The sequence below is a fragment of the Coccinella septempunctata genome, chromosome 5, assembly GCF_907165205.1.
Source record: "Coccinella septempunctata chromosome 5, icCocSept1.1, whole genome shotgun sequence".
Classification (NCBI taxonomy): Eukaryota; Metazoa; Arthropoda; class Insecta; order Coleoptera; family Coccinellidae; genus Coccinella; species Coccinella septempunctata.
In genome coordinates this window covers 23,256,497-23,277,584 of record NC_058193.1, presented here as the reverse complement: position 1 = coordinate 23,277,584, position 21,088 = coordinate 23,256,497, and the positions used below count along the sequence as shown (strand labels likewise).

Below are 21,088 nucleotides of genomic sequence, written 5' to 3'. Positions count from 1 at the left end.
TGTCAAAAATTCAATTTTCTTCCATAGCAAAAATAAATATACTTATTCAAAAACTGATGTCTTGTATTTACCATGCAAATAACTAGATTTGGTATGCCTTCAATTAGTTTGTATAAACGTCAATTATGTTCGTCACATATTTTCGACTTCATATTTTCCGATTTAATTCGACATTGTGATGAAATACCTAATTACTGAGACTTTTACGTAAAATGGGCAACCTAGCGCTGATTTAAAGCCCAAAAATATTTTGACAAGCATCATAACCAAACATTTTCGTACTATACAGAGTGGAATGTGTCAAATTTCCATGGCCTATCGAGTGCTAAAATAAAAGTGAATGGAGTATATATCCCAATGTTGCTGAAAGAAGCAATGTTTCGAAAGTACTGAAAGTACAGATTTATTCAGCAATAATGAAAAATGATGACAGAAGCTTCAAGAACCTCTGTTCGGGTTCAAGTGGCTGGAGTATATGTTGGCATATTTTATGCCACACGATTTTGAATGAAAGACATCAGTGTGTTTTCATGAAGATTGTTCGGTATGCATCAGTCAATGGCAAAATGTGGGACCATTTTTCTTTTATGGAACTTTAACAATAGGAAGTTATGAATAAGGAGATTTATAGCTAAATTCAATTTTGATAAATTGTCCAATATTTATTTTCATGTAATTCCGTTCTTCAGTTTGGCCACGGATTTTCCGAAACGACCAAATCAATTCAATATTTACAGAGAATTAATAAACATATTGAGATTCTTACTGTGCTTTATTCATATTACTGAAATAGGTAGAACCTTTTCACAAAAAAAAAACATGATACCACGGTCCGTTCAAGATTCATGTCTCTTACGTATCAAAATAGTGGACATAGGTTAAAATTTTTACCAAGAATTTTCTAACCGCCTCAGATTGTTTGGATGATCTGATGGAGGAAATGCTTTTCCCACTTTTCCATACAAAATTACGATGTAAAGGTTAATGTCATCATGGTTTACATTTAGGGAAGATGAAATAATTCAAGAAAATACCTACGTTCAGACACCGAATATCAACGTTTAAAATTCCATATAGCCTACTTGACGACGAATTTTTTTGAACGCACTTTATATCTATAACTCACTTTATTCCACCAATTCTGGCATAAAGGATTGAGCTAGATCAGGACTACTAAGTCTAATAGAAGAAGCGGATAATTGGGAGCAACTAATAAGCAATTCATAATAAAACCTTCATAATCTCTTCAATGAAAACTTTTCGACAATCCAAAAGTGTGTTTCGAAGTGAACAATTATAACAGTTGATAATATTACCAAAAAAATTTGCCGTCTGCATCCAAAGTATATCGGAACCAATTCTACGTAAAACATATTTCAACTGACAGTAAATCGAAATGATCCCCTCAAATCCGAGTTATTCGAGGAACACTCCCCTCAATTAAATTCAGGGTAAAGGCTGAACGCTCTTCGGGACTTGTCAGTCAATATTGGTGACGTCTGTTGATAATTGAATTGAAGACTATGACGTGCCCCGTCTTTGTTTCTTGAGTTGAGGCCCGCATCTCAGCACTGGTTCTGCAAACATTGATCGAAGAATAACACATTCCCATGGGATAAATCTTCAATCTTATTTTGAAGGATGAAGGAAGGGAATGAACACTCCTGTAAATTAGTGGCTTATTTCGTCTTGTTGTTGTTAAATCTTATTTTTGTTATGATACAAAAATGCTCAATTCGTAATAAAGTAATATCGAGTTAGATGACTTTAGCCAGCTAGTCATCCACCTGCTGCAGAGGAAATTCAGTGAGTAATACATCATAGGTTCCTAGATTAGCAGCGGCACGTTGAAGAGAGGAAGTGAAAGCAATAAAATTTCTTGAAATGGAACACCCCTTCCTAGATTTATTGATTTCCACCAATCGCTATGTACGGAATTATATGTGTTTATGTTGATCGGATATCACTTCTTTCTTAATATCTTTCATATTTCTTTCATAATATATCAATTTATCTTCTTTTTCAGCCATTCACCATCCACTTCTGAATGAAAGCCTCCTCAATTTTCTTGTACATTTATCTATCTCTGGCCTGACTCAGCCAGTTTCTACCTGCCATCTCTCGGACATCGTCCACCCATCGTCTTTGTGATCTGCCTCTAATTCTCTTAGCTTCAGGATGTCTCCATTGTAATGTTTTTAGTGTTCATCTGCTGCTGTAATCACCCCTATTTCACTTTTTGACAGCTATTTCCTCCATGACGTCCCTGATTTTGGTTCTCTCCCTGATTTCCTTGTTTCTTATCCATAAAGGATTGTTATATCGCAGTTGGCTTTGATTTATTCTGTGTTGTTTCTTACGTTCTGAATTTACAATTCACTATCATATTAGAATTTTAGAACTTACTCCCACTTGAAAGTTTCAATCATATATGAAGACCCTGTGCAATATCAAATGAAAAACTTCTGTCAGAAATAAAAAGTTTAGATTAGTGCCCACCTCCGATTTTGTCGTCGTTTTTTAAAGTGCTCATGAAAATTGCGAATATTCGGTATAAATCAGTCGAATTGTAACATTTTCTCTCTTTATCGCTTGAATAACTAAATCCAATCATTTATTCGTTTTATTAATATCTAAAAATGGTATTTTCAATTTTTCATGCACAAATATGATTTTTCACTGTCCCAACCTAAACTAACCTAACCTAACCTCAAAACCATTATTTATATGTATTTTCATCGAAAATTGAAAAATTGATTACTCCATACCAATCCCAAAAAACTGAAGCAAGAACTTTTCCAGCAGACTTTTGGACACGAAACTTCTTAGGTCATGGAGAACCAGAGTGTCGCCATTCCATCGATAGTTGCTTTGTTTCTGGATCGTAGAAATGAACCCAAGTCTCATCCATAGTAACAATTCGGTTTAAGAAGTCTACATTGTTTTCAAATCGAGCACAGATCGAACGCGATGCTTCTACCCTTGCACGCTTTTGGTCAACATTCAAACATTTGGGGATCCGTTTTGCAGCAATTTTTCTCATGTCCAAATTGACGTGAACTATATGATGAACGCCTTCGTATGAAATATTCAGTGCTTCAGATATCCGATTTAGCCCAATTCGACGGTCTGATAAAACCATTGATATTTTCGGGGACTGACACCGAAACTGGCCTTCCTGATCGGTCATCATCTTCAATGGAAAATTTACCTCTTTTGACACTTGCAGTCCAATTTTTCACGGTCGCATACAAAGGACATTGATCACCAAGGGTATTAAGCATATCTTCGTAAATCTACTTACCTTTTAACCCTTTTAAATACAGCTCGATACTCCAATTTTTCGATTTTCATAATTTCGGTGGACATCTCTTCCCGCAGTATTATATTTGGAATAGTAATATAACAATTAGAAATTATTTCACTCAGTATCAACCAATCCCGATTTCTGGGAGAACTAGCCTTTTTCAGTTTTCATAAACAACTCTTCTTCCAACCATATGTAATCATATGTCTTGTTCCATCAGAATAGTTCTTGCATTTCTGATGATGAATTGTTTATTGTTATATGTTTTCCTTTTTTTTCGCACAGATATTTTCCTTAAACCATAGGTATTACCCCTGGATAAAGTTGATTAGCACCAAATTTTTCTGGTTCGCATAGTTTTTCGACTGCAAGTAATTGGGAGTAAAAACCCCAAAAAGTTTATGAAGAAATGCAGAATCCTCCCAGAATAAATTTCAATCGATATCTAAAGGTATTTAAAACAGATGAATAATATATCCTTTCGTTACTGCTACTAACTCCGCAGTCCTGTGAACAATTCGAAAGATATCTCAACATACAACTGTCCTTATTACGTAGTCGTTCTTCGGATAACAACCAATAAAAGCACTTTCGGTGGCGACAGAAATTCGTTCGATGTAAAGTAAAGCTGGCTTTACAGTTTCGACCTGCGGCTTGTCTGGAAATTATAGGCTTTCGGATTTTAGGGAAATACGTCAACTGCGAAATTACAAAGCACGTTGAAATATAAGCGCATTTCAATAACAGATGTTGCTATTCATTCGTTAAACCCTGATTTTAGCAATTGAAAATTGATGTTTCAGATTACAAGTTAATACTAACGCAAATAGGAATTAATTGAAAACACTTCGTTATTTGATTTCAAACAAAATGGTGAAACTCGAATAGAGTCATTTTACACTGTTATGAAAATCGTTAAACTTCTGATACGATCACAATATTTGATTTTTAGGTGGTGAAACATCGTTGATATAATATTCATTCAATAATTTTTTTTATGTGTTTCGATGATTTCACTTTCTAAGTTATCATTTCATTAAAACATAAGGTATTTATAGATATAAATAATAATTGTAATATCGCAGTTGACTTTGAATTAATCTGTGCTGCTTTCTATTGAAATAAATATCAGATAATTTTGGAAATCACGCTCACTCCTGTGTAACAATCATTCATAAAAATAAGTGGGCTGAGCCTGACGTATTTGTATTTTGGACTCTCACAGTCATGTAGTTTTGCTTATATTAAATATGACTTATTGATATATTAATCAATTAAACCGTACCACTAGCACCAGAGAGCTCTGGAAAAAATAATCATATTATTCTTCACAACAAATATAAGAGAATAAATTAATATACATATATAAAAATCAGCATTGTTTAGGAACAAGAGTAGCGCTGCTCCTTGCATAAGCCTTCAATTGCTATTTCGTTAAAGTGATTTTATTGCCTTTTTTCTTATTTGAAGCACTTAATATGAATATAAAAGAAATATAAAATTTTATTTGAAATACTAGCGTTTCAAATTACTTTTATCACAAATTTCATAACACTAAACAGAGATTTCTTGATTTCTTACTTCTGAATCAAATATTTCCTATAGGTAACTACCATCATTATTGCTAATAAACTATTATAAAAATGAATAATAATAATTACATACTCCTATAATAATAAAACTTCACTCGATATATCTCTTGATTCTATTCTTATGTACAGTATTGTACCTTTGTCGAACAGCGTGCAATAAGTTTCACTCAAAGAGACAACCCAAGATTCGAATTTCTGTCCAACTTCATTTATAATGAGAAAAAGGTCTCCTATATTTTTTATATTTGATTGAGATGAGCCAATATAGTCAGTTTTTTCGGTACCTACATATTAAATTTTTTCATCGACCTCATATACCTTTATGAAAGTAAGTAGATACCCGTTTGATAGCCTCATCTAGGTCGCCGTATCTGCAAATTCCCTCAGCTCTGGAGTAGTTTTACTGATATCCACATCGCTATTACTATCAATTCTTGATTGTAACACTAACATACCTAATTCACTCGTTAAATCTAGCAAATTTCGTAAAGAATTTATTTGACAACAGCAAATGACAGTTATTGTGACGGGCACTCATGTTTTCATCAAATTCTGTAACTCCAAAATTGACTCAATCGCCACTCTATCTCTAGTATTGGTATCTTAGTGACGAACAGCCAGACGAAAAGAGTTAGCGGACGAAAATTGTATGCGGATGGAAATTACTTGCCTTTAAAAATAGTCGACTTTTCATTCAGAAATTGGTACGTAAAATATAATTTTTTATTTAGGCCGACGAAAAATAATATTATAGTATTTCCATGCCAGTTATGATGAATAATGGAAGTGATAAGATTTTTGTGATTATTATTTTTCATAAATAATCAATTCCGGTTTAAAAAAAGCATTACTCAGCTAACTGTCAATTTCATAATTAAACCTAAAGTCCCTTTAATTTTAAAGCTTCCTTTAACCCCACAAAAAATGACCCTAAAGGAACCTGAAATTTGATTATGAAACTGGACGTAATATTCTAATATTATCCTTATTTTTGCCTCGGCATAATTCAGTTCGGAAATATCCCTTGGGATGACTGAAAGCCAGACGGAGTGCAGAAAACAATGGCGAAATGAATAAAGATAGAGGGCTCTCTGTCGATTAAACCTCTCTACGTTGGGGGATTAAATCGACTTGACCCCAAAAAAATGCTTTCGTGTCTTAGCATGCTATGCTATATATAAGATCGTTTTCACTCCAGATAGTTTAGTTTCAATCCTCTACTGAACATTAGTAGTTGGTGTAATAGATCGGGGAATTTTCACGTCGCGACGTGTTTATTCGAGAAGAGGACGAGTAGGTATGGGAAATCTATGCTTCTTTATTTTTCTAGTATTTCAAGATTCCTCTCTGAAAAGTGCCACTGGTCAAGTGATTAGAGATTATTTCACAGTAGGTAGCTGACAGTTCGTCATCATCTCAGGATAATACAATATTCTATTGATATCTGTGAGAGTATGTCTTTCTTTTTCGTAACTGTGAAACGCTTTGACTATTTTCAATCACACTCCTTGTCCTTTACTATCCTACCCTACTCCTTGATCGGACTCCTTGACTTACAGTCCCTGGCCAGTTTATTAGACGCACTGAGGATTTTTTTTATATTAACTGGTATTGCCCGAGGAAAAAGCAGAATATTTGAATTTCATTTCCACAGAATGTCAGTTCTATCTACGACTTTCATTAAATTGTTCTATTTGGCATTTATTTTTGATGTTGTAGTATTAGTACTTAAGTATGAATCAGTACTATGTCTTCCAATGGACGTCTTGCATTCTGCAGGTTCGGACGTTATTTCGATAATCCATATATGAAATCATCATCTTCGAATGCAGCAAACCGAACAATTCTGCATTGATAGTATAAAGCTCTCATAGCTACACAGGGTGGCTCAGCAAAATATTAGAATTTCATGTTTAATCATCAATAAATCAATATTTTTTATTGAATATGATATATTATATGTGAAAACCATTTACAGATGAAGTATATATAACATATAGGTACATTCAATTTAATAATTCAATATTCTAAAATCAATAACCTAATGACAAATTTCAAAGCGTGTTTAATTGAGATTTTGCATCGAATCAATGCGTCTAATAATATGGCCAGGGACTGTATAGTTTCATCTGAATTCATCATTCAGATGAATACATCGATGTATATATTTCCCCTTGGTAAAATCTTAGGGTATAATTTTCGACAACTTTCATCTATGAAAGTTTATCATTATTCTCACACCTGAAGAAGGCCCAATAAAGGAGCCGAAACGTTGCTGAAAGAATAGTGTGTAGACTTTCCTGTTCCTTGGACCAATACTTGTATTTTACTTCATTATTTTGGAAAGATATTTGTTGTACCTACTTTTGGTACCGGTAGATTCGGGTGACTTGGGACAGTCCTGTAACTTGGGACAATTACCCCCCTTGCAGATTTCTTTGTTTCTTACCATTTATGAAGGAAGGGACAAACTTATAAGATTGTGTGGCGTCTTTTCGATTAGTTCAACAATTAATTCCTGTTGAGTTTGCCGTGACCAGAGTGTTTGAATTGACAGGAAAAATTAACGAATTCAGGAGAGTAAAAGCTCGTTTTTTATGGCATTTATACTTTCTAGTATCCTGTACATGTGTTTTACTTTGTGCATGTGTAATTTTTTTTCCTGGATACGGGGGATATTGGGATGTTAGATATGTCATGAAACATGGTTGTTCACAAATCAAGCGGCAACACAGATCTCATTCATTTATTTTGTTGTTTTATAGGGTGACTTGGGACAATGCCGAATAGATACAAGCGGCGTATTGGCAGCAGGAAATATGCCGATTTTTCGCAGAATATTAATATTTACGTTATTTCCACAAAGAAATCACCAAATAATGAGAGAAATCAAAGTTCTCTTGTTTTGTTTAGTTTTTTTGTACATTTGAGTTGCAATATATATACTTTCGCTGTAATAGGAGTTCATCATTTAATTTCCTGACCGAATTTCAACTATATAATAACATATTCTAATTTTTCAAAACTACACACCGTCCCAAGTCACCTTTTTCATTTGATAGTTGAGATAACAATGGATTTTAACCTGTGTCCCCAAGCCTCCCAAATCGGTTGGTGACTTGGGACAAGTATAATTTTATTTTTTCAGAATTTATATCCGAATTCTGAATCATGGTATATCCTAATCAATAGTCTGTGTCATTAAGTATATTCGAACCTCTTTTTCAGATAAAAATAGGTCACTGTTTCGAAAATAAGACAAGTTAGCAGTTGAACTCAACAATCGTCCCAAGTCAGCCGAATCTACGGTACTTATAGTTTCACATCTTTATCATATTTTCCGGGAGAATGAATGAAAATTTCGAAGTTTCATACCTGAACTTATAAGGTATTGTTTAATATTCTTGAAATCTCAAGCATTTTTTCAAAGGCTGGAAATCTACTTTATCTCTTCACTACTAAAAGACATAAAGAGATTTGTGTGTTGAGTCATCAAAGAGGCCAAGAACTCCGGTAAAGAGATGTCAAAATAATAATAATCTCGATGAATATTCAATCAGATTCGTCAATAAGACACACTTGCGGAAACTACAAAGAATCTCCCAAACTCTTCGAAGTGTAACCCTTCAAATGTACTTTTTCTGATAACATATACAAAGGGACCTACAAATAACTGAACATAGTTTTATGGCGAATAGTCGAATAGATGGTACTGGTAACAAGAGGTGTCAGAAAACAACAGTTGAATGCTAAATGTGAGGTGATGCCCTTCGTTCCTGGGTTTTTTTATCGATTTGCAGATTCTGCATAGATTTTCTGCCTAAGCTAATTTTTTTTGGAAAACTAATGCCTTCTCATTATTTCTGAGCACTATTACGGCCCTGAGTACTAGAATGATATCTTCCTGAAATCGGATTTATTGATCAAAAGGTTTCTTCATATTTATTTTGGTTTCGTCCAATCAGCAATTGCATATGGTGTATTAGTGTAGGGAAATATGCCTGGTAAAGAGAACATATTCCTGAAACACAAAATGGCTGTTCGGATTATGTGCAATGCTGATCGTACAACTAGCTGTAAGCCATTGTTCAGACAGGAGAATATTCTCACTTTGACTTCTCTGTTTATAATTGCATGTGTCACTTACATCTAGGACCACAAAGACGAATTACAGAAGAACTTCTTCAACCACAACTATATGCTACCAGAAATGTACCCGAATTCATCATTCCCTTCTGTGTGTAAATCACACAGCGGTGAAGATATACATACAATATGTTACCTGGAAAGTACAAAACGCTAAATAGGAGGAAGATTCGGACAGTACTCAAAGAAAAATTGGTTGAAAAAGCCTACTACAAATTGGAAGATTACTTCGCATACCCAATAGATTGATATGCATATACGTTTGTCAAGATTGTTGGAAAGTTTTTCTTTTTTGTGTTCTTGTCATATACCTTCATGTGTGCCTTTTATAGGTTAATATTTTATTGATTAATGTATATATTTTCGATTTGTAATATAATACCTCTATTTACTGACAACCCATGTATGTTTGATGGGCCAAAAATGTATAGTGGTAATTGTACAATTCACAATAAACAATAAACAATATCCAAGAAGAGATGACAGGTTTTGAGGTCTAATTATGAAGAAAACCAATAAACCAATAAACAATATTTTTCATAATCTATCGATAGAAACAGGAACTTTTCCTTCCTGCCTGAAAACAGCTGTATATTTTGGCATTGGAAATTCTGAAGACAGAATTACTGGCATCTTTAACGAATATATTGATTGAATATCTCGAAAACAATAAGCTTTTTTGAAACTATTTCGGGGATATGTAAACATTTTTGGTGCAAACATGATTTTCGAAAATCGAACAATTCTCAACATCATGTAGATTTTCACGAATATCATGTTTCCTGCACGCCCCCAACGTTGAAAGTTTCAGGTGAAAAATTTCGGTACTCAACCTCTCAAAGTTCATCCTTAAAGCCGAAAAAATTTCCCTCACATAATTTCATTGATGCAGGGAACGAAAGCTCTGGATTACAGCACTCTCATCGGAAGGGATTCTGAAGCGAGCCCAAGTGGCAAAATGCTCCTATGCAGGTATCCGAATCCCCAATTTCCGGAGCATTATACAAACCTCCGGAGATTGGAAGTAAATCAAGAGATATCTGAGTACTAGAACGTGATAGCATTTTATCCACAAAACAACAAATTACAGGATATCTTCTTTCATCATTATCGAGGAGATTTCAATTTAAATTTTTCACTGTCGTTCACACTGATAACATTGATTTAGTTCGGATAGAGACAGAAAATAGACGTGATCAGTAGCATTTTTGATGCCTAGGGCAATGGGGTTTTCATGGGTGTTTCGTATTGCATATTGCATAGTACTGCGAGAGTTCCGAAGGTTTTTTGATATATCAATTAAAATCCTTCTCACCTCCCTGTTCAGAAAAAATAGGTTGTATAAAGATACAAGCTATTTTTTGTCAATTAAAGAGTTGACAATCGAAAAACACCGCCCAGAAATAGTCGTCAATAATAAAGCTGCCTAACACCAAGACCCAGTCTATACAAAAATAATCAACTGGAGTCTGAAGTCAGCAGATCATCTGTATCCTTAATTCTCAAAAATAAGTTCTTCTGTAGGGCATTGTAGGAACTTCTGATGCATATACCTACATGCGTTCTGCCTGAAGACCTCCTCAATAGTGATAACTGTCGATATTGATCCTTATTTAATGGGAGGAGGGAGGAGGACTCAAATGCCCCCATTTTGGAGTTTGGTCAAAATACTTATTTTTTTGTAATGAATATTACAATAACAATATTATTCCACATGGTTGTAGTTTCTTCAGGAGTTTATATCAAAGGTGTTGGAAATCAAATATGTATTATACCCCAATATCTCCGAAAATTATACCAATTTCTGAAAACCTGATATGTACAGGGTGGGCAAATTTCGATGTTTTAGCACTACAGCTTTTAAACCAGAGGAGATAGACAAAATCTGATACCCCATTCTCATTCTCTTTTTCTGAGAAACTCACAATAGTAGTAGTCATTTTTGGCCACTTTCTTTTGTTTTCGAGTTATAAGCAAAAATTGGAAAAATGGCGATATCGAAATAAATTTATATCTCTGCTAATACTGATGATAGAGCTCTGAAATTGAAACATTATACAGGCACTTTTTTACGTAGAATCCAGTGGCGTGCCCGCCTTTTCAGCAGGATTTTTAATAACGAAGCTATAACCCAAAGTTATGTTTTTTTAAATGGGAACACTAGTATTCTGTGCAATTTTTTCAAAGCTTAATTTTTACTGATTTCAAAAATATATAACATTATATGGTTTTTATCAATATGAATAATAGAAAATAGTCAAAAACCTTTTTTCTCAATATTTCTATGGTTTCAACTTTTGACGAGCACAGAAAAATAGAGTTTCCGATAACAAAAGCAGTCTCCTTCCGGCAATGTCATTCTTTCTATGCTTTTTACCAATTTTCACAAAATACGAATCAAGATATATTCCATAAATTTTCATATTAATGAAAGGACTCATAGAAGGGGACAGTGGTAATCATACGATGCTATATGTTTCTGTGCTCATCAAAAGTTGAAACCATAGAAATATTGAGAAAATAGGTCTTTGACCATTTTCTATGGTTTATATTGATACAAACCATATGATGTTATATATTTCTGAAACCAGTAAAAATTAAGCTTTCAAAAAATTGCACAGAAAACTAGTGTTCCTATTTAAAAAAACATAACTTTGGGTCATGGCTTCGTAATTAAAAATCCTGCTAAAATGGAGAGCACGCCACTGGATTCTACGTAAAAAGGTGCCTGTATAATGTTTCAATTTCAGAGCTCTATCATCAGTATTAGCGGAGATATAAATTTATTTCGATATCGCCATTTTTCCAATTTTTGCTTATACCTCGAAAACAAAAGAAAGTGGCCAAAAATGACTACTACTATTGTAAGTTTCTCAGAAAAAGAGAGCGAGAATGGGGTATCAGATTTTGTGTATCTCCTCTGGTTTAAAAACTGTAGTGCTAACACATCGAAATTTGCCCACCCTGTACGTACTTCTTATCACTTATCAGTAATCGTCAGCAGTAAGGATATTTGCGTCAATCTTGTTTGTACACATGGCAAAAATTCAAGGAGATTATCCAGCAATTCTAAAAATGCTCTTTATCTCACAATCGGTGAGATTTTTAGTGAAGTGGAATCCGGTCTTGATCTGATTTTTCACCAGTTCCAATTTTGTACAAGGTTAACTGGACACCCTGTATACTTCGAAACACTTTGGTGATGAGCAGCACGAAGTAATTCAAAACTAACTGCGATTTTTCAGTAATTCATGAAGGCCCCGTAGTATAAATAATGAAAATCATCACAATACTCAATTTTCATGCAGAGTCTGGCATTTCAAAGGATGAAAAATGAAACAAATATATGGGGTGTGTTGGGGCAAGTGCGACACAAAATTCCACTTGTTCATATTTAATGAGCTAAAAAAAATACTAAACAAAATATACTAAACTGACAAAGAAACTGCAACACCCAGAAGGAGCTGTTTAAATTTCAATTTTTTTTGGTAAAACATAGATAGTATAGCAAGGAGTAAATGATTAAAATTTGGAAAAAAAAACCGGAGGGTTTACAATTTTTTTATTGAATTTGTTAATATGTGATGTGTTTGTCCAACGCGGTTATCTATACACCCCTCAACACGTCTTGGCATTGAAGCAAGAAAATGGTCTACTGGGATACTATCGAGCCGCCAAAGTCCGTGAGGGCTGGGGTAAATTTCCAAGCCTTCTACCCATGATGTCCCAAACATGCTCAATGGGCGAAAGATCGGGGGATCTGGTCGCTTCAATAAAGTTTAAACTAACTATGGTAACATGAGGTGGAGCATTATCTTGCTGAAATATTGGATTCCCGAGCCAGTTAAGGTAAGGGAGAACATATGGCTCCATGGGCGCCCGCAGGGGGGGCCAGGGGGGGCCATGGCCCCCCCTGAGATTCTTATCGCCTTATTTTTTTTCAGCACAACACCTTCAATATTATCCTTTGTTTTGTGAAACTCATTGGTCAGCTAGCTATAAATCTTTGCGAGTTTTCGCTGAAAACTTTGAAACTATATTCAAAAAGGAATTTCAATGAATTCTTCAACAACAAAAAGAGCTGCTCAGTTATGGGCTGCAATAAACTCTTTCACTTTTGTGGTTTGTTTAACAGTAGCAAGTAAATCATCTGATTCCAGCCCTTGAAACGAGATTATCAAAAGAACATGAAATGCTTTTTTCTTTGTTCAATATTTTGCCCAAGAATTCAAAATTCTTGGAGCAATTTCATGGAGCTTGATGCAGCTGTTCGGTCTTGACGATCATTTAATTTATTCCATATTTTTGGAAATTTTTCGATAGTCACCGTTAGAGTAATTTTTCTCTCAATAAATCTAACCGTAGATGGAAATGTGATACATATTCTGAAAGAGCAACTCCTCTGGTTGAAAATCTGAAGATTTTATGGAGCTCGATGTAGCCGTTCGGTCTTGACGATCATTTTGGAAATTTGTCGACAGTCACCGTTAGAGTAATTTTTCTCTCAATAAAACCAACCGTAGATGGAAATGTGATACATATTCTGAAAGAGCAACTCCTCTAGTTGAAAATCTGAAGATTTTATGGAGCTTGATGCAGCCGTTCGCTCTTGACGATCATTTAATTGATTCCATCTTTTTGGAAATTTTTCGATAGTCACCGTTAGAGTAATTTTTCTCTCAATAAATCTAACCGTAGATGGAAATGTGATACATATTCTGAAAGAGCAACTCCTCTAGTTGAAAATCTGAAGATTTTATTGAGCTCGATGCATCCGTTCGGTCTTGACGATAATTTTTGTATTCCATCTTCTTGGAAATATTTCGATAGTCACCGTTAGAGAAATTTTTCTCTCAATAGAACTAACCGTAGATGATGTAAATGTGATACATATTCTGAAAGAGCAACTCCTCTAGTTGAAAATCTGAAGATTTTATGGAGCTCGATGCAGGCGTTCGGTCTTGACGATCATTTAATTGATTCCATCTTTATGGAGATTTTTCGATAGTCACCGTAAGAGTAATTTTTCTGTCAATAAAACTTACCGTAGATGATGGAAATGTGATACGTATTCTGAAAGAGCAACTCCTTTAGTTAAAAATCTGAAGATTTTATGGAGCTCGATGCATCCGTTCGGTCTTGACGATAATTTTTTTATTCCATCTTCTTGGAAATTTTTCGATAGTCACCGCTAGAGTAATTTTTCTTTCAATAAAACTAACCGTAGATGATGTAAATGTGATACATATTCTGAAAGAGCAACTCCTCTAGTTGAAAATCTGAAGATTTTATGGAGCTCGATGCAGGCGTTCGGTCTTGACGATCATTTAATTGATTCCATCTTTATGGAGATTTTTCGATAGTCACCGTTAGAGTAATTTTTCTGTCAATAAAACTTACCGTAGATGATGGAAATGTGATACATATTCTGAAAGAGCAACTCCTTTAGTTAAAAATCTGAAGATTTTATGGAGCTCGATGCATCCGTTCGGTCTTGACGATAATTTTTTTATTTCATCTTCTTGGAAATTTTTCGATAGTCACCGTTAGAGTAATTTTTCTTTCAATAAAACTAACCGTAGATGGAGATTTGATACATATTCTGAAAGAGCAACTCCTCTAGTTACTGATCTGAAGATTTTATGGAGCTCGATGCAGCCGTTCGGTCTTGACGATCATTCAATCGATTCCATCTTTTTGGAAATTTTTCAATAGACACCGTTAGAGAAATTTTTCTTTCAGTAAAACTAATCGTAGATGATATTTTGCCCCTCCTGAGAAAAATTTCTGCGGGCGCCCATGTATGGCTCCACTATTTCTTGAAGGTAACGCAGCCAGTTAAGGTAAGGGAGAACATATGGCTCCACTATTTGTTGAAGGTAACGCTGTCATGTTACCTCGAATAAAGACTAAAGGTGACCTACTTCCATGTGCAATAGCACCCCATAACATAGCACCTACTGTCCGGTGTACATGACGCTCAACATCAAGATGAGGTTCACGTCTTTCTCCTCGACGTCGTCTTACCCTTCTTCGGCTGTCATGTGCACCCAAGGAGAATCGAGACGACCTGATGCCATTCCACAGAGGTAACACCAGATGGAGTCGATAATGCTGCAGTCCAAAAGACCTTATACGGCGGTAAAACGTTCGGACAATTACATGATGGTCTTGTTCTCCTCATTTTTCGAAGGGGTGGAACCTAAAATGTTTCTATTTTTGTATATTTCTCTCATCTTCTAGATATTGGACATAATTCTTTTGAAATGCCACACCTTGCATACGAATCTAATAAAAATTTTTTTGAGTTTTAATTGTTCTAGTGTACTTCAACACTATAAGGTAGGGTGAGACTTGTATAGCTCGAATGAACCAGTCTGTTAGTTACAGAGTGGTGGCTGTGGTTGCTGGCAATTCAGATGCTGTAACACTAAGTGGACTCAAGGCAGACACTCAATACCAGCTGACAGTAGCCGCCGTCTGGGGTGGCAAAAAATATAGAAGTAGGCCCATCGTCTTCCGAACGCTGGGTAAGTACTTTTGGTAATGAATCTAGTTTCCGTTTTTCTGTTTTTAAAAATCAAAAAGGCGCCCTTTATAACAATGAAATCGAAAAGGCTCCTATTCTATTGAAATCAAATATGCGCTCTCAACAGGCGCCTTTCAATGCGTTACGATAATATGTGCCTTATAATGAAATAGATGTATGCTACTCAGTATCATGTACCTATCAATAGAATGGTGCAGTCAGAAAGACAGATTTAATCGTCACCACTACAGTAAAACTTCTGAAGGATTCTCAGAATTTTTTCAAACTTCGAGATACGATGAGGCTTTCTTAAATGTTCTGATAGTTGCAGCCGAATTACTCGACAAGAATTACCATCCTATCTATCATCTCTGATAAACAATACAAAGTATCTGAAAATGAGCTCATCTGCCGCAAGTTTGCATCCTGCAGAAAGTTTGGTTAGTTTCAAGAGGCGGATAACATTATTTTTTCATCGAGAATAATGAAACACAAGTTATAGTTTGGTAAGAGGGCTACATTTCACTGCGACCTTAAGGTCTATTGTGACCTCCATCAGAGCTCTTATCACAACTGCACCCTCTACAGCTCGCCCTACAGCTCCAGAGTTCCAATGAACTCCAGTATCAAAAGGGGCTTCAAGGAGGCTGAATCTTTCTTCAAAGAAATACTTTGCATATCGAAAATTATAAGGAATTATCTTTTGTTCACTAAACTTGAACTGTTATAGAAGAGCTAATTTATCAAAATTTCTCACTTAAGTCGAATGCAGTATTGCTTACACTGTTTACACATAAACTAAGTGAAATCCTTGGACGGTAGTCGTAAGTTTAGATAGTTTTTTAATATAAGTTATTGTTCCCATTTCTACGGAAATACTATTTGTCCGTTGAATGTGTGAAAAAATAAAAATAAACAATGATTGTGAAATGTCTACATCGTCAAAAATACAGAATTAATTTCGAACATTATCTGGTTAGTTTCAAACGTGCTATTAAAGGCTAGAGAAATGTGGATTGTAAAATAAATGTTCCACCTGTAGGCCGCAGTCAAGTGAACATTCAATCGCATGCCAAAATGTACTCAAAAGTGCAATAGCGTGTGTATTCACCTGGTTTATACAGTATGAATCTCTAACTTGGAATGAATTCAATAAATCAAAAACAGTTTTTTGTTGTGAATATGCTGGGATAGATTGAATAGTCAATTAGCTGTTTGATGTAAAAATTTATTATATAGCGTGTCCCAAATATGTGTAGGTATATGAAATCATCGATAATTTTTCCAAATGGCAATTCTTATGCCTTATCGTTGGAAATATATCTAACATTAAATATATGACATGTTTAATATAGAAAATTTACCAATGCCTATTTTTCTATACCAGGAGGGATCTTTGACTCGTACAAATATTTTAACAGTAGGTTCTTGAGGTCGAAAGAAATAGTTTTTCTCGTCACCAATTTTTCCGAATCGGCTCTGTTTAGAAGATACAGGCTGTTGAAAAACCATGAAAAATGGTATTTTCAGTTCTATCTCATTAACGGTTTTATCGAATGAAATGAATTACGGAATATAATTTTTCATTCATTGGATGAATCTTTTTCCAACACAAGATATCACCCACGTCTTCCAGTTTTCTCATTATGACCATTACGTATCATAAAAATACCAAAAATCAAGAATTCAAAGAACCCAACCCTTTTGAAACTAAGTTGCATGCTACCTTATGAATATTTGAACGTTTTGAAAAAAAAAATAATTCTTCATTTTTCTTGTATAATGCTCCGTTTTCGAGTGATTTGATGTTAAAAAGTATCTGTGAAATTGGAAAAATTGGGTACTTTGGCTATATCTTTTTATCAGGGCCAATTGGAAAAAATGGTATAGAAAAAAAGTGTTTATTTTGACCTCAAGAATCTGTACTGTTAAAATATTTGTACGAGTCAAAGACGCACCCAGTATAGATGCTATGAGAAAGAAGTTTCATTTGTATGAAATGTTCATTCGTGATACCCTGTATACAGAGCCCACCATGGATCTGTTATAATTTCAAAGGGATTAAGCAGCATTTTTAATGAAAGCCCAGGCAGCTTAACCTTTTCAATGATTTTGTTTAGTTATACAGGGTGTAAATGTCTATAATGTCGGGGATGATATTCGCCTATTAAATAGTAGTAAATTATTATAATTTCAAAGATAATTCCTTTCTATACGATCCACGGTACCTGTTGATAAATTATTTTTCACTTCAAACTGATCTTATATATTCAAAATCAATCAACCTATCAAAAGTTTATATTTCAATGGTATAATAAAAAGGGAAAAAGTTTCTTTCGAAACAAATTTTAGGGGTAGGTTTTGCTTTCCCTTGCAATCATAGAGAGACACCACCAATTTTTTTTATTGACCTCTCTGCTAAAGAAAATCATCCCATTTTATTTCCGCCAGTTTTCTGAGAAACGCACACTATTTTTTGGTAAGGAATAACATCTTGAATTTTTTTCCAACTGAGTAGAATTCATTTACTCCCTATATATTCCTGATTGACAGTTCAAATCGGCATCAAAAATATTTTTTTTTGTGTTTGAACCAAGGTCACTCAATTGGATAGTATTTTTGAGTACTCAATGGGATGTCAACAATGAAAAGATTTTGAGTGACAAACATGAGAGTTCTTCGTGATAATCATTTTCCATTAGTTCGAATAAATAAAAGTGGGAAGAGGATTTACCTGTTGAAAATGAGTAGAGAGACAAAACAGAGTCACACTTTCTATCTAACTTGCTATTCATACTCCTTAATTTCAAGTAGAAAAGTTCTAAGATGCATTCTCCCTTTAGTGGCAAAGGCATATCTCTGAAATTGGACATTGAATTTCTCTTATGTTTTGTACAAGGTGGGGCAAATCAAACAGTGCAGTTTTGAAAGGTTGGTACTTCCGGTGTGGTGGGGATAATCCTATCACGATAGTTTCATGTTGTCGCGCAGGCCATGCCATTATTAGTCATTACCATAGTTTGGTCTGGTGAACAACGGGCTTCGCAGTCCGTACGTTTTTTGAAAATGGTCGATCATTCATCGCAACTCAGCGAGCTTTCCGGGTCCACTTTAACCTTTCGTGTCATGATACCGTCCCTTTTTTCTTGTGGGGCTACCTTAAGGAAAAGGTTTTCAAACATCGGCCTCACACTTTAGAAGAGCTAAAAGAAAGAATTAGATAGGAAATTGGTGCTATACCGACCGAAATGTGTCGTAATGCGGCAGAAAACTTCCGAAATCGTCTCCATCAATGCATCGCTGCTGAAGGCCATCATCTTTCTGATTTCATTTTTAGAACATGATAAAATAAATGGCATGATGTAACGAAAAATTTAAATAAATTTGATTCCTGTAAGTTGCATACTTTTTTTTTAATAGCCTTTCAAAACTGCACTGTTTGATTTGCCCCACCCTGTACTTTAAGTCCATCTTATAAAAAACGCTAACGTGTTTAAATATTTGTTAGAGAAATAGGAACAGAAATGTGGCCACTTGTGATCGTAACTATGCAACAAGTAATTGAGATTCAAAAGTCAAATCTTCGAATGATTATAATATCGATCTTAAAGACTACATTGTATATAATTTCTTATTTACCGGCGCTTTCGCCATTTTGCACCAATGTATAATAGCAGGTTCATCATAAAATCGTTTTTATGCAGAAGCTTACTGTGGAACCGGATTCGTCTTTGCAACCGAATACCTCGGAATTTTTAAGATCCTCATTTCACTAAGAACTCTTTGTTAGAACCAATTCCTATTCTCGGGAAATAATCCTTTGATGTCAGCGACAAGCAACAGCAGTGGAATAATTCTTCATTCATTTCCTATAAACACTCCATTAAACTCGAACTCGTGAAAGTTATCCAGGTTTTCCGCTTGTTTCAGAGCCCCCACGGTCATCCCCCCAGCAAGACTCCCTGACTAGCTCCTCCATGGGGCCTCCAACGTCGAGGGAGGTTTTGGATCCGGCAAACTTGCCAGAATATACGCCAAATAGCTCAACCGTGAGTATATACAATTCAGAAAATCGTATCTTCGCATCTTAAATAACTTTGAAAGCGAAAGCAGATCCCAAAAATGTTGAATGAAATGTACACTGCGCGAAAAAATTTACGCACATTCTGAAAATCTCAATTTTAATGAATGTTAACTCTACATTGGCTTTATAACTTATTTTTTATGTTCTCTCGGGAAGGTTTTGAACGAAACAAGACACATTAAATGGAAGAAAAATTCAGGATTTCACCGAATTTTATGTGAAAGAAGAGAAATGAACAATTTTCAAAATACTGAAATGCTAATAAGTGATTTAATACTTGGTATTTCCACCCCTTGCGTTAATTTCAGCTCGGCAACGACGGTTCATACTCAAAATGAGTGATCTTAAAATGTTCTGATCTAATCCTTCCCAGATTTCTCCGAGTTGGATTCCTAAGTCATTAAGAGTAGCTGAATGGTTTTCTGAACTTCTCAGCCTTCTATTGAGGTTGTCCCAAACCTGCTCAATCGGATTGAGATCTGGACTTCTTGCTGGCCATTCCATTCGAGAGACTTCAACCTCTTCAAGGTACTCCTGAACGATGCGCGCACGATGGGGTCTGGCATTATCGTCCATAAAAATGAAATTTTCACCAATGTATGGGGCAAATGGCACTACATGCTCTTCAAGAATGTTCCTTATATACTTATCAGCATTCATAGCTCCATTATCAACGACCACTAGGTCTGTGCGAGCAGTCAAAGATATTCCACCCCATACCATAATCGATCCTCCCCCAAAACCAGTAGTATTCAGGAAATTGCACTGAGCATATCTTTCATGTAGACGTCTGTATACAAGGGAACGTCGACCACAATGGTAGACTCATCTGTGAAGAGAACTCTTTCCCAATCGGCCTCTTCCCAATGGATATGCTCTTTCGCAAAATCCAAACGCGCCCTTCGATGGGCTGGGGTAAGAGCTGGGCCTATTGCCGCGACACGAGGCCTTGAATCATATTCTCTGAGGCGATTTCTTATTGTCTGAGTGCTAATTTGCACCTCATGAGTTTGCTCAAGCTGAATTTGAAGGAGGCGAGCGGTTGCAAACCGTTGTCTCAACGAAGAAACTCTCAAGTAACGTTCTTGAATGGCAGTTGTTACCCGTGGTCTACCCTGTCCTGGTCTTCGGACATTCATACCTGTTTCCCTGAATCGCTGCAACATTCTGGACACACTTGTATGGAAAACTCCAAACCTTTCTGCAATTCTTGTGTATGTCCACCCTTCTTCTCGCAAAACTACCGCTTGGGCACATTCCTCTTGGGTCAAATTGCGTGTTTCGCGTTGCATAGCGATCGAGTGTAGAAAATCAAACGAAAGAAAAACTATTGATCACTAGAATTGATTGAGAACAACTGATTTTAGAATGTAGCCAATACATTCAAAATCTGATAATATCATCTTTTTTTATTCCTGCTGGGAAAAAAC

The 21,088-nt window shown here is 35.3% G+C and overlaps 1 protein-coding gene across 6 annotated transcripts in view; it reads left to right on the top strand.

Moving 5' to 3' along the window:
- The window catches only part of LOC123313823 (fibronectin type III domain-containing protein 5), a 127,715-nt gene that overhangs the window by 88,449 nt on the left and 18,178 nt on the right, over positions 1–21,088 (top strand). For 5 of the 6 annotated variants that reach the window (XM_044898864.1, XM_044898865.1, XM_044898867.1 and 2 more), the window contains exons 4-5: positions 15,430–15,575; positions 19,505–19,623. In XM_044898864.1, coding sequence (XP_044754799.1) covers positions 15,430–15,575; positions 19,505–19,623 — 265 coding nt within the window. The remainder of the gene's footprint in view (positions 1–15,429; positions 15,576–19,504; positions 19,624–21,088) is intronic. The other variant, XM_044898866.1, reaches the window with a different exon arrangement.